The following is a 14,617-nucleotide window of genomic DNA, read 5'->3' as shown; positions in this document are numbered from 1 at the left end:
ATTTATAAGCTGCAGCACGCTCTTAATTTTCAGAAACAATGTAAATATGTCCATGAACTAAAAAGAATCTATGCAATATGCTTGTCAGTTCTTTTCTCATACTACACATGCATTCAGAAGTAAATGTTGTGATTTATGTGAACACAGTGTTGTGGCAATGAATATTATTCATAGTCACTAGTGACTGTTCAAAGATCTTTTTAAGTTTCTATGTACTCAGTCTCAAAGCGATGAAGGTGCATGCCACCAAGGACCTAGTAGGAACAGTCTCTGAATGGAGACTCTTCCCTGTTTATATTCTACTTGAATAACATATGATCATGAGATTAAATGGAAAACGTTCTCCAATGAGAGTCCACCTTCACCACCTCGCTAAGACACAGTGACGCATTACTTGCTAATTCATGGGCAGGCTCAACTATAACATCTATCAAGAATTTTTAGCTCAGGAATAAAAAGAATTAATTAATAGTTCAGTTATGAGTTCTCCAAATGCCCTTTTACTGCAATGCATCATGGTGTCCTTGAACTTTAAAGTAAAAAGATGCTTAAAATTCTTGGGGTAGTCTTGAATTTTTATTCAAACATTTAATTAAATGTCTTGTAAAATTAAACTAGAACAGGCTGTCATGGGAAAAATGGAATAAAAATAATGAATAATTACAACTCTCTCAACCCTAAGTTGTTATCTGAAATTATATTTTAAAATAAGTCCTGTTACCTTTTTGTTTATGTATATTTTTCACAGACATATGATACTAACATAATATTTTAATTCTTAATGACTGTATTTTGCTGCAGGTTTTTAATAAAGATATTTTTGTTGTTACAGAATTGTTTAGAAAGAGAAATAACTTCTGTAACAGGAAGTGAAGAGATGTGGAGCATAGTCTTGGCGCTTGGTCTCTGCCAAGCCTCACCTTAACAGCACATAAAATGTTATGCGCATGTACGGTGTGGACACGTAAATACAGAACCAGGCATGTCATGTGGGAACAGACCAATGGTTCAGCTAAAGCAGTGTCCATCTCAGAGGGACGGCAGGGTAGAGGGACGGCAGGGTAGCGTTGCACCTTGGGGCACCTAAGCCTTGGTTAAGTGCCCCCACCATCATTTTGAGGCATAGGACACTGAATATATGTGATGCTGTATTCATGTCACATGTGCCACCGCGGGTGCTTTACTTAGAGCTCAGAGAGCCACTCTAATTAAAGCACACCTCCCCCGTCCTGGAGCATGTGTATAGATGCTCTCAGAGACTACCTGGTTCAGACAGGCCTATGCTTTTGCAGGCAAGTGTCTCTGACAATGACCAAAACCAGGATTTTCAAACCATGGGGCAAGAACCCTGCAGTAAGGACTTGCACAGATGCTTGCAAAGCAGATTGTTCATCCTCAGCTCAAGAGAGACTGGCAAAATCTTTAAGCATGCAGCTTAATACCCCTCCCCAAATTTCTGCTGTCATGAAATAACTCTGGATATTGTTGGTCTCTATACACATATTCAACCTCTTGGAATCTTAAGCTCAGTTTAATCACATGGGTCAATTATTTCCTTTTAACAGTTTTTGTAGTAGAAGTTATAACTTAGAGGTGCTAATTTAAAGGTGCTCCCAAACAGAAGACTGAGGAATGTGGAAATTGGGAGATGGACCCTGAATTAGGGAGTTCTTTAGTTAGCGAGTTGGGATCTACAGAGGTAGCCTACTGATCCACAATTAAAGTTTGTTCAGTTCTTCTTAGCCTTTGTATGCCTGTATTTACTGAATCCAGTGAGCACTACAGGTTTTTCCACCGATTTAACTAAATATCCCTTGCTTTGCTCTGCTTTTCAAGATGGAAAGAACGGAAAGTCTTGATTTACTTCTCTGTATCAGTATATAGCATCCCTATATCCCTTTTGTGAATTCAGTGGCAACCTGATTCAAAAACTAATTTATTTAGTATACTACTAACCTGCTTGAAGGAAGAGGCACAGTTGGCAGGGAAGAACCCACAGCTGCAGTGAAGAGGAATGAGCCTGCACTTACCTTGCTTATCTCCCCTCTCCCTGAGTCCTCTTCAAAGACTGTCACCCTAGGGTGCTGTGGCACCCCAGCTGAGAATCACTGTTCTATACCATTCATTATTATATACACTTTTCGATGGTAAGCAATGCAAAGCATTTCAGGCTATCTCCATATAAGAGTAGCCTCCCTCCCCACTCCCTCCTGCCTGCCCTGATGCCTTTTGATTCCTGCTTGGGCACCATGCAGCTTCCCATCCCCACTTCCCTGCCAGACTGTGCCTTCCCTGAGCTAAAGGATAACTGGTGGGCTAACCGGTTATCACTACACTTATCGGTTAAACAATTGATCCTTTAAACTTTCACATTCCTATGATGGTTACAGCCTTTCAGATCATGAGCTCCCTGATGTTATTCTGTTTTAAATACCCATGTACAATTTTAAAATTACAGCACCAGAAGCACGAACATCAGAATTTGCATCTCCACGGCTGTACTCGGGTATGTTTTATTGTTGTATTTCAGAGGTTTGCAGCCACATGGTCAAGACCACATACTGGTCCTTGCATCTACAAAATGCAGGCACATTTTTCCACGCGCAGTTTTAAGCAAGTGCAAGTGAAGTCAAAGGTAATGAAACTGGACTCCTAGTTTTATAGGAAACATGAGCTGTATCTGTTTAGCTGTATGAACACTATATTACAGTAGGTCCCACAGAGAACTGTTTCAGTATAACAGCATACCTGATTCTGATGAAGTTAAGGGATGACTTCCAAATCTTGTTTCTGGTTGGCGAAGTTTACTCATGTTCAGCAGCTGTGTAACTTGTGGCACATCTTGATTTAATTGGCAGGCTCGAGGAATGACATCAGTGGGTTCATTAGCTGTGAATAACCCATGCATCTCTAAAATTAAAGGCAAAGAAGTTTAAGTCCAAAATGTAAACTATTATTAAACTGACAAGTCTGCAAATGACTGGGCTAACTATGCACTGTGTTTATTACTTTGAAAATTAAGCTTAAGTTGGAATACTTCATTGTTGTCATTTTCAGTTAGGCTGAGCGTGCAAACTTGTATTGAAATCAGCTATAGCAGTAGGTAAAGGAAGAATTACTGAAGAAGCAAATAACTGCGTCCTAATAATACTAGGGACTTCCACTATTCAATCTTGGCTTTGGTGTTCAGAAAAAGTGCAGTAATTTGTTTGCTTTAAAAATAAGAGTGTTCAAAGCAAGAGGCAAGGTTCTCTTGCATCTTCGAACTATTTCAATCTACATTATATTACAGATTCTAAGCATCAAACTGTCAGACCCTGATTAACTGGGTCTGCTTTTTCTTTTTACCTTTTACTCAATTTCAGTTGCTTCTCTGGTGTAGCGCTCAAAGGTTTTTGAAGCTCTAACAAGCCACCCTCTGCATCATCCATGTTGTCCTATAATGTAGCTTCATTTAAAGGGAATCACAGTACTTGCAAAGGGAAATTGCAGGTTAAAAATGGAGTCAGGTGTTTCATACTCTGCATTGTTTTCATAGTCTCCAAGTCAAATGGTCAATAGTGCTATAGTGAGATAGCATCATGTGTAGATGCGCCCTTAATCACATATACAAACATTACAAATTTAATTTTATAAACCCACTTTTTGTTAGCTGTTGATGACATCAACACATTACTAAGTGGTACAAAACCAAAGTCTTGTAGATTCTAGTACTACTGAAGCTTGACTTCCTATCACAGGTTACTAACTCGTCCAGTAAGCTTTGCCTCAAGCTGATCATTTTTGTATGAACTGGAGCATATTTTTAAAGATTCATTTAAGAATTTTAAGCATTAAAGAATCAACTATATTGCTAAGTAAGTTGACTGCAATAGCTGATTACTCTCTCCACCTTATTTCTAGCCTGAATTTGCCTAGTTTCAGCTTCAAGCTTTGGATCTGATTTCTCCTTTTCCTGCTAGATTAAAATGCAGTTAACCATTAAAATCTCTCTCTTTTGAAGAGACTGATCAAGTCACCTCTTAACCTTCTCTTGCATTATCTACATGAACTGAATTTTCTAAGTCTCTCTCTATAGTGCAAATTTTCCAGATATTGAATCATTCTTGCAGTGTTAAGAAAAAAAACCCTTCACATTTTTGATAAGATAGAATCAAACTAAGTCATATTAGCCTAGTTTCCATAAGCAGCATGTGGGAAAGGAAAAAATCAAATCATATGGATAAAGGAAGAAGAATCCAGCAGTAAGCTGTGGGTGCACTTGTCATCTTTAACTAAAAAGGTATCTTCCTACAACCTAGTTTAATAAAGTGAAATACTAAAAAAAGAGTGGGAATGAACTTCAGCCTCTAAAGAAATATTCTTAAATCTTTGCAATATGGAATCTACTTATTCACCTAATACTGGACTTCAAAGATCCCTATCAGCTTTCAACCTTCCTTTTCTAATCCTGATTAAGCAAACACAAAGCGGTTTCTTGTTTTATACTTAAACCATAAATCCTTTGGGAAAGGGACCATATTCTTCTTACAGGCTCAGACAAGGAATAGCACAACTGGACTCTGGTTTTCTTACAAAAAAAGTGCTAAAACAACAAATACACCAAGATGGTTAAATGAGAAAGCATGATTTTTTTATGCATCTTCCAGACAGATTAGGGTAGAAACTAGAGATTAGACCTAAAAATGTAGTGATATAATGAAAAGCTGTCAGCATAGTAAAATATTTCTTTCCCTTTCACCTAATTGCTCTCGTATGGAAAATAACTTCCCAGGTGCTAATATGAAAGAAGATAACTTTGAACCTGGAAACAAGAATAACCACTGAACATACACACAGAGCTAGTACCTCAGCAGATATAAATCATCTTAACTTCAGCACTTTCACTGGACTTAAATTAATTTAAGCCAGCTGAATATCTGGTCCCTGCTCTTCTTAGATAACAAGCCAACTTTGATCAAAATATTAAAAGTTAATTGAAAGTTTATAAATAATAATAATTATTGTTAATCTATAATTGAGAATATAGTATGGGGCTATTTTAATGCAACTAAACCCTGGGCAGTTTCCTAATTGTAACATTTCTCTAGATAAGGAAAATTCATAATTGCACAGAAAATATTAATGCCCACCAGCTGTGTAATAATCACAGAATGTGATGATCCAAAATGCAACACAGTGCCATGCATGCAATTTATTAAAACTGTCTACTCATTCCATTACCCACATCACGCTTTGAATTTTGCAGCTCATTTAGGACATTTTTGCACTGACTTAAAAACTGGAGAATGGAAAGGAGAAACAACCTATAGTGCTAGTATGGAACTAAATTAAAACCAGTTAAGTACCTTTAGCATCATAGGTACTAACTGAGACCACACTGGACTTTCTGATTTGGTTCATGATTAATTCTGCAAAGAATAATTTGTTCTAAAAACTTTATCACAAAAAAAAGGTGAAGTAGCTTCATGGTGTCACGTTCCTTTATACAGAAAATGAATTCACTACAACCTACCATGAGTCCACACTGAAAACACAATATTCTAACAGCCAATTAATTATTTCATAGGCACTTGCTATCTAACCTAATACTAAACAAAGATGGAAAAATTTATCCTGAGCCAGCTTTGATTCAACATTTGAACAATCCACAGTCACATCAGTTGAAATAAGGACATTGCCAATTGTCTTTTTTCTCAGTACCCCCTTTCAGCTGTCAGCCTCGGAAGCCACTCAGTGAAGGTTTGAATATGACAGACATAATTCCAGACAGACATAGCAGCTAACAGATACTGAAAGGGATGCTTGCATACACCACATTGGTCTGTGAAGCAAACAGCAGTCCTTCAAAACAGAATCTTTTACAAACTTAAATAACCTGGATATAATAACGCCAAGCAGAATGCCTCTCTGATGTCTTTTTGGACAATTAAGAATAGCTTGGATTGAAACGCTGCGTGCAATCAATGTGATAATACATAAAACGGTAGTTTAAGTCATGGACAGACACATTCTTTAGAACAACCTCTCTATCAGTCTACATGGCTCCAAAATAAATATAATTACTGCCAGTTATCTATAATCACAATCTCTTCACAATTTGGGCCACGTGAATGCTGACACTGTTTCCTCTATCGAGCTTCAGTGGCCACTACTCACATACAAGAGACTGTACCAGATCACTTTGAAAAGCACAAAATCAGGTTAGGTACCCAGGGAGTTAGGTGCTTTCAGGCACTTTAAAATCCTCTGCCACCCCTAATGTTCAGGGCCTTTTCTTCCTGCTTCCACTACCCTGTCCAAGCTACCTACTTAGTATCTCCCTTGATGTTCCTCACCTGCCGCCATGCGTTTTCTCCCCATGCTGCAAGATGCACTGGGAGGACTTTTCAAGTACATCTACTGAGTACTCCCTCTGTTCAGACTGCTCTTGAAAATATGCTAGTAAGTTTTGTGTGACATCTTTCAAAGTTAATCCTTGAGGAATTCATGCTACCTAAATTGATAAGAAAATCCCCAACTCTATATGCTGGTTTTGGAACTTGTCATCCTGTTACCATGTTCATCACATGTCCAATTTATTCTGTAATTTTGTCTAATGAGAACCATGGTTCCCTCTATACTTTTTGCAAGGCTCAGTAAATATTTAGAAAAAGTTTTTAATAATAATTAAATTAACCAACTATGCACTGACCAAGATGGGGCATTTTGGGCTTAGCAACAGCTGACCCTGCAACAGCCAAGAGGGGCCACTGCGACAAGGGTGACAGCTGTACTAGCCTTCATGAAAGGCTTAAAACGGGCTCTGGGCAGCCTCCAGATTGAACCCTGTCTGCAGAATCAGTAAACTCTCAATGTTCTCCAGATTTCCTGGGACACAGGAAAGGGAAGGGAAGGTCATTTCAAACTCTTGGTTTCTCATTTCCCCAGCTGCAAAATTGCTGCAATATTACTTTCAACAGACCTGGACCATACTGCAGATAAGCCTGCTAGCAACTGTGAGGGGCACAGAGACTATAGGCACATACAGACTATAGAGACTACAGAGGCATGATATCTATGACAACACGATGGTGTTAGACAGTTCCCTTTTCTTATCGTCTTGCCCCTGTGAATACGTCTGGTTATTTAAAGAAGGAAGCCTCCATCACTGGATAATGCTCCAACCACTGCACTGAATTTGGGAACTGGTGAAATATAGCTTCTTTGATTGTTTTGCATCTTCTTCTAGACTACTCTGTGGAATCCGTTTCTGTGCCAAAATAATCCCAGGCATTCTAACCTAAAAGCGGTTTGATGAAGCTGATGCTCTATAGCAGGGGTTGGCAACCTATGGCTTACAGGCTGGGTCTGTCCTTCCAGGTGACTGCATCCATGGAGCCCCTGGAGTCAGGACAGTAGTGGCATTTGCTCCCCGCCCCTCTCAGGATGGGGCACAGTAGTGGTGGGTGACAGGCACCACTGCCGATCCAGAGGGGACACCTGTAGGTCCCCCACCTGCTGCAGTGCAACTCCTTGTAGCAAGTCCCTCTTCTTAAGCTTTCACTCCTCTGCCCCGAACTATTTTTATGTGGCTTCACTGGTGCTGCCCTTTACCCTTTTACTGGTTCTGTTACCACTGGTTTCACTGTTGGCAGCAGTCAATGACAACAGGCAAGAGGAGCAGCTGGGGAAGCTTCAACAGAGGGGGACAAGAGCAAGACAGCAGCTCCCAGCTCAAAGCAGGGAAGGCTGGGGCTGTGGCAGCAGGTGGTTTGGGCACTACAGAGAGTTATGCCTTTAGAGCAGCATCCAGGAAAGCAGTGGCAGTGCCACCTGCCAGCGTGCATGCAGCAGCTCACCTTCAGACCCAGCTGCCTTAAAGGTTGCCAACCCCTAGTCTACAGAGCTACATATACATGCATTTATCTGATGTAATATATACTCCAAGAATAGATAGGCATAGCCTATACTCCATTTTTCAAGAAAGCCTTGAAATGTTTAATCCAAAGACTGATCCAAGAAGCTTTTGATTCTGTAACAGGAAAATTAATGACAGCACTGCAGGATATTATCTATAAACATACCATCCCCTTCAGCTGTATCTTGAGGCTTTGATTTTAAAGTGAAGATCTTTCTGAGTTTACAATTAGCTGAGATAATGATTCCATCCAAAGACTGGAAGACAGCACCTTTGAATATTTCACCGGTGAACGCTACTAAGTCAATACACAGATTACACCACTAGAAAAGAGAAACAAAACATTTTTAGTTCAATTCTTAAATTATTGCACTACAGTGATAACGTTTAACTCTCTACTATTCAAAACTGTGGTATGGGATTAGTCACTGGCAGTTTTCTGTTATACCATTGTGTTTTGCTATTTAAAAATATTATCTCAGTTATTATTGTTGTATTTGTACCCAAAATAATCACTATATCCAGAAATCAATATCTGCACATCTAAACTGATGACTGCATACTCAAATAAGTACTAATATCTGGCATATCCACGCAGAACGGTTTTATAGCTATTAACTAAAGGAAACAGTTAAACAAAATTGTTAACTGCTAGTGCTTTGATAAATATTTTTTCCTTTCAACATTACTTTATTTTTTTTAACTGCACTTCAGTGCCTCAGTATTTCTGCAGACTATGCTGAAATGCTGTTTAATAACTTCTACTAATACAGCTCCAGGTACTGACCTCTCAATCTTTCTTCCAAGCAATGAAATTATAAGGGCCTTAGGTGCTTTAGAAAATTATCCTGTTTAAACAATTTTTTAACTACTGAACTGCTAACTTGATGCCAACCAAGTTTGCCAGAAAGATGCCAGAAGTATAGTAGATAATCATGATTAAACTACAGGTGGAAAACATGTCACATATGACCTGCTCTTGTCCAATGTTGTCAGCAAAGTTGAGAATATCATCATGACCAGATGGTTAAAATTACTGTTTAAATACAATTTCTTATACAGACAAAGCCTAAAGGATGATTTTCCCAGTAGGGTCATAAAACATTGTGACAAAAATTGTATAGTATCACTGCACTAAATGTTCTTGTATTGTTCCAATAGTTTCTGCACCTGTCAGTTTTGATTTTACTCTAGCAGGTTAACATCTGCATGAGGCTCATTTTTGTATAGTATTGATAGATAAGTAGCTGAAAATTTTTTATTATTGGGGGAGGGGAGGCGGTAGAAATCAGGTGCACACTTTAAATCTACTCCCAGCCAACCTTAGACGAAAATGGCATCCATTATTGTTCAGCCCCTAATTCTGGAAGTTCAAAAAGGTAAGGAATACTTATTATGAATAAACTATGCAATGGAACAGAAATGCAAATTTTAATCATAACTGACATTTCTAAGTCTACTGCTGGAGAAGTTATCTTGCTCAAAAAATGGCATCACTTATAAAACTGCAGTAGAGCAATCAACATGTAAGAATACAAACCATGCTCCACCTGGCTTTCCTGAATAACAAGAGATGTATTTGGAAACAGCACTGAACTACGCACAACAAATATTCCCCTATTTATACAAGACTAGCATGCTTATAGAAATACTGATTTTACACTGAAGAGAGGAGCCACCAGTAATGAACAACATGTTCATAGACATACAATCTTAGATGTGCAGAAATATTAATTTTGATCAGAAAGAACAACATAGCTTCCACCAAGACGTACTATAAAAAGCTGGACAGCCAACAAACTAAAAACATAGTTACATATTCAATGTCCAAAGAATTTAGACCTAACCTTAGGATAGAGAGGCTGTTCAAGGATTAAGGTTATTAAAACATTTTCTCATTATAACTGATCAGAATGTTTAGTCAGATTTTTGATGAATGATTTATTGTCTGAATTAAACCTTATAACTGAAGTTCATATTCTGATTGATCTTAATTTATTGTCCATTAATGCATACTTTAGTTCTGAAACATTATTGTTAGCCTGACACCAAGGCCAACTAATTGAAACTATATTGAAGAAAAATAATTTATTTCAATGGATCTTGAATTAATAACTACTTCAAGGGTATGGCCTGATGCATATTAATTTTTAAATAACAGTTCTTGCTGTAAAAGTAGAAAAACTCATGGAATTTAAAAGTACAAAGTTAATACAACTGCCTTCAACTAAACTATTTTAAAATAACCCTTAATAAATTTCTGAATTTGTGAAATATTTTCTCTGATATCTAGCCTTACATCTGTGAAGTATATGAAGCTGTGAAGTATCCTATAAACGTTATGTATTTGTGCAGTGTATACATACTCTTAAACACTTTTAGTAAAGTCACTCATCTCATCTTCAGATACTTCTATAAGTGGCAGCAGTATTTGACACGGCTGATTCTCTATGAGGTGCCCACTAACTACTCAGATTTCTGTTCTACTAAATACTTATCATATGATGTGGTGAAATTCTAAAAAGAGTGGAGGTTGATTTTTATTCTATTATTTTGAAACAAGTCATTTTCATGCTTTTTAAAGTCGGCAAAAAAAAAACCACGAGGTGGCTGAAAAGGGTTACTTACTGACCCTGAACTCCATTAAAGGAGACAAAAGTTTAGGAGAGGATGGGAAGTTCAAGGACTGCAAGGGAGGAGAATTGGAGAGATGGAGTTTGGTCATGAGTGATACTAAGACTGGAAAGACTGCAGGAGTTCAAAATTTATCAGGACAGAAGGGTCAAGATGATACAAGAGAAAAAACCCGATACCGAGGCTATGGGTTTCTATAGGTAGATGAGCAGTAGCCAGAGAGAACGGCAAGTGGGAAGTGACATGATGTGTTTGAATAGAAAGAGTAATAGAATAAATGGAGTGTAGCAGAATAGGAAGCAGCAGAGATCTGTTATAACAGACAGAAAACACTGACTATACCACAGCTCCGCAGCCACCTCGGCTTTAGCTGTCACTCAGGCTGCAGGCAGGGATGAAGGCAGTCATACAGTTGGAGTCTGAGGAATATTATGCTCCATTCCCCAAATCATGCAACCTGCCATGCCACACACAACTGGGGAGTGGTGGGCACCTGGAAATAGGGAGTACCTACAAGTGGGGAGCAGAAAGTTCCCAGCTCTAGAGCTTCACCCCCCACACACCTGAAAACAGCAACTGGGGAACTGGGAGCTCCCCTCACTCTAGGTGCCACTTCCACAGGCATCTGGGTCTCAGCTGCATGCCCACTTTAAAAAGGTCCAGAGTGCTATGAGCCCAACATCAGGGAGCCTTTCCCTAGTGTTAGGTTTACAGAGCTCTGGACCTTTAAAATGTGTGCGTGGAGCTGGGACCCCTGAATGAATGTCCATGCACTTTTTTATGTTCCCAAGCGCAGTAATCTTGGCGTCAGGGAGAGGCTTCCCAGTGTCTCGCTGTGCCCCAAGGGTGTGGCTGGGGATGGGGGAGCTCTCACCTCCCTTGCTGCACACTGCTGGCTTAAAGAAGTGCCTGCACAAGCAGTGTGGGGTGGGAACAACTCCCTCACCCCCAGCTGCTCATGCTGGGCACCTTTTTAAAGGGACATGTGCAGTTGGGGATGGAAAAAGCTCCCCTCTCCCCTGCTGCTCCTATCAGGCACCTCTTTAAACCAGCACGTGCAACTGAGGCTAGAAGCAGCTCCCCCATCCCTAGCTGTACACCCAGCATCCTCTGTGGGATAGCTGGGTTCGGGACCTGGAGCTGCCTCCAACCTGATCCTGACAATTGGGCAAGGGGCAGCTTTGTCCTGAACCCTGGGGCTACCCCACGCTGGACCCTGATGCTCATTTGAGCATCAGGATTCAGGACCAGGTACCCCAGTCCTGGTTCAGATCCAAGCTGTCCCTGCCTGATCCTCAGGATCAGTGAGTGTCACACTCCAGAGCTGCACCAGGCCTTGAGGCTTGCCAGGGTCTGGCACCTTAAAGAAACGTAATGATTGGGGGCTGCAGGGCAAGGCTCTTGAAGGTGTCAGTCCTGGCAAGCCTGCATCCTGATACTGACAATCAGCTTACAGTTGTCATCAGGATGACGGGGCACATCACATGTTCAATTTACGGCACCATGCTAACCTGCCACAAAGATGTTCACATATTTTTTGAGTTATATCTGTGTGTCTGGTTGGCCATGTTATGGGTCCATAAATTTGAATGTGTGGTCAGTTGCTGTTTATGGCATGATTAACATGTTAATTGCTCCAGAAATATGTGTGCCAGGAGCCTCAGATCTGTGTGCAAAGGAGACAGAACTCAGCTGCTTGTGCTACCTGCTACTGAGCAGCTTGTCTGTCACTCAGTGCGGGGGGAGTTCAGTGAACACACACACATACATGCGCGCACACAAACAACATGATACATGTCTCCTCAACAATATCTTGAGGAAGTCGCAACCATTAATATGACACCAATCTTAATAAAATAGATTTACATATGCATATATATTCCAATACAAACAAACAGAGTTAAACTGCACATTAAGTAACATTCTTAAAATACCTACTATTTTGCGCTTGATCATAAAAAGAGGAATTTTTGCATGCAGAGGAGTTATAGACAACTCCTTCTGGACTGTTGATAAATACAATCTTCTTTTAGTATTTCCTAAATCAGTTACTCTGTAAAAGAGAAAGTGGGGGGTGTTAGAAGAGATGGATCTTTGTCAATTCAATAACCCACTATCTTTGGGCAACTACAGAAAACTATTATTCATATGCAGAACCTTTATATCAGCAATAGCAAATGGGGAATTTAAGAATTACTTCTTTTACAAGATAAGTAATGAGATTTCTTGCTCAAATCCAAACTTGGTGGCTACAAGCCTGCATATATAAAATCACTTTACATGCTAATTCTATTTCAATGCTCTACACTCTTCACTCGAGTTTCACAGCCCTTCAGCCTATGAAAGAATTCAATTTGTATGAATTGAGAAGCCACTAGCCTTTAATAATCATGCTTGTTACTGCCCCTTAAGCTTGTGTTATTTTGGGACACGCTGTCACCTACTAAATAGAAAAACATTATGGGCCGCCTTTTCCTAAAAATGCACCTGTCATTTTATATAGACTCTTTGTCAACTTAAGGATAGACACAAAACACTGACTGTCGGTTTCACTTCCTAAGCACATATCTCCAAATGTGAATTATAATATACAAGTTTATTGTTCACAATTCAGGTCATCTTCTAGTGACACCAAGGACACTGAATCCAAACAGCTCTAATAGATTTAGACCACAGCCATGATCACAAAGATTAGGTTTGCTTCAAATTGATAAAGAGGCTCATTTTTATGTTCTGCTCCCTTTAGGTCTCAGGGGTAGCACAGCAGGCTTAGCATCCCCCTACCTGCCCTGCCTTGTTATATTGGAAAATTGATGTTACCCTAAAGGCTATTTTTTTATACATGGAAATCATGATGAATTCATTTATTATTTTTGAACAACTTTATCTATTTCTACTAGACTCATCATTTCCTGCAATTAACAACCGCCCGGGAAGATGATGACAATTCATTCTGACAAACGACTCCCAATAAATGTTAAGAGAGTTTGGATTTTTTTCCCCCATTTTAATCAAAGCTGGTAAACTTGGGATTTAATGCAGGTGCTTCAGTCCAAAGCCAAGCAAGAATTTCTTCTCGGCACAAGTGGCATTTTCCCCTTTGATTTCTACAAAAAAGCATTGTGAAAATAAAGACTGTTTCTAGCTTTTTGTAAGCTGTGAAGACAACCTCCCAGAGCTGAGCTAATATAACACCTTCTTTCTGGAGCTGCTGATGGGTATCCTGAGAGCACACTGTGAAGTGCCTTCATCCCCCTCAACAGGGTACAACTCTGAAGCCTGTGACACATACTTAGATTGTCTCTCCAACCCTGTCCACACCACAGATATAACCGAGTCAAAGACCCAGTTATAAACCCATTAAAAGTTAATAGCAACTTCATAGAATTTATAGGAATCCCTTTACTTGTTATCCAGTCTTGTCACCAGGCAAGGGTTTTGGACAGCAGATGAACAAAGTGTCAGATATCGTGCACACTCCAAGAATTAACCTAGCTGTAATGGGTCCTTGCTGAAGCTGTACCTGTAGCAGAATACAGGGCCTAGACAAGAAAAAGGCCTAATGGTGTGATGGCTATTCCTTTGCTCTACGTTAGTGAAATTAGTCACAATGACTGAGGTTAGTAGGGATGCCCAATTACCATTACAATATTGAGAGTATTGCCCACTATTCCCTTAAACAAAATGCCAACGAGAGGTGACAACCCTGTCCTATCACACTTGTCCAATCCAATTTTTACTATTTGTTCAATTTTTTCTTTTCATGATCTCTCTGCTCCATGGCTAGGACAGCTTGAAAATTTCACCAACAATCCTTAATCAGTGGTTTTCAGTTATACCAAACTCCATTTACAACCTTTCCTTTGACTTCATTTTATGGTTTCTGCAGTAAGTCTCATGCAACATGTGTACACACTGAAATGGTTTCCCTTCTACACTTTACCTACTTTGGACAATTTAAAAATTCAGCCACATATTGAGTGAAACAAGATAGCTCTTAAATATGTGGCTCTCAGGACATTCTCCCAGCAAGGAAATGCTAGGTCAGGAAGAGGCCCCAGAGCACCCGCTAGTTTTTTGTAG

At 39.6% G+C, this 14,617-nt stretch overlaps 1 protein-coding gene across 10 annotated transcripts in view; it reads right to left on the bottom strand.

Annotated features, from left to right (window-relative positions):
* CUNH3orf67 (chromosome unknown C3orf67 homolog) overlaps positions 1-14,617 on the bottom strand; it is a 154,691-nt gene that overhangs the window by 79,142 nt on the left and 60,932 nt on the right. For 9 of the 10 annotated variants that reach the window (XM_019504848.1, XM_019504853.1, XM_019504847.1 and 6 more), the window contains 3 exons: positions 12,473-12,587; positions 8,067-8,223; positions 2,749-2,910 (listed from right to left, as the gene is read on the bottom strand). In XM_019504848.1, coding sequence (XP_019360393.1) covers positions 2,749-2,910; positions 8,067-8,223; positions 12,473-12,587 — 434 coding nt within the window. The remainder of the gene's footprint in view (positions 1-2,748; positions 2,911-8,066; positions 8,224-12,472; positions 12,588-14,617) is intronic. The other variant, XM_019504852.1, reaches the window with a different exon arrangement.

The sequence above is a fragment of the Gavialis gangeticus genome, unplaced genomic scaffold (genome assembly GCF_001723915.1).
Source record: "Gavialis gangeticus isolate Ggan-Ray unplaced genomic scaffold, GavGan_comp1, whole genome shotgun sequence".
Classification (NCBI taxonomy): Eukaryota; Metazoa; Chordata; order Crocodylia; family Gavialidae; genus Gavialis; species Gavialis gangeticus.
The sequence above is the reverse complement of the archived record's forward strand: the minus strand, read 5'-3'. Positions and strand labels throughout refer to the sequence as shown.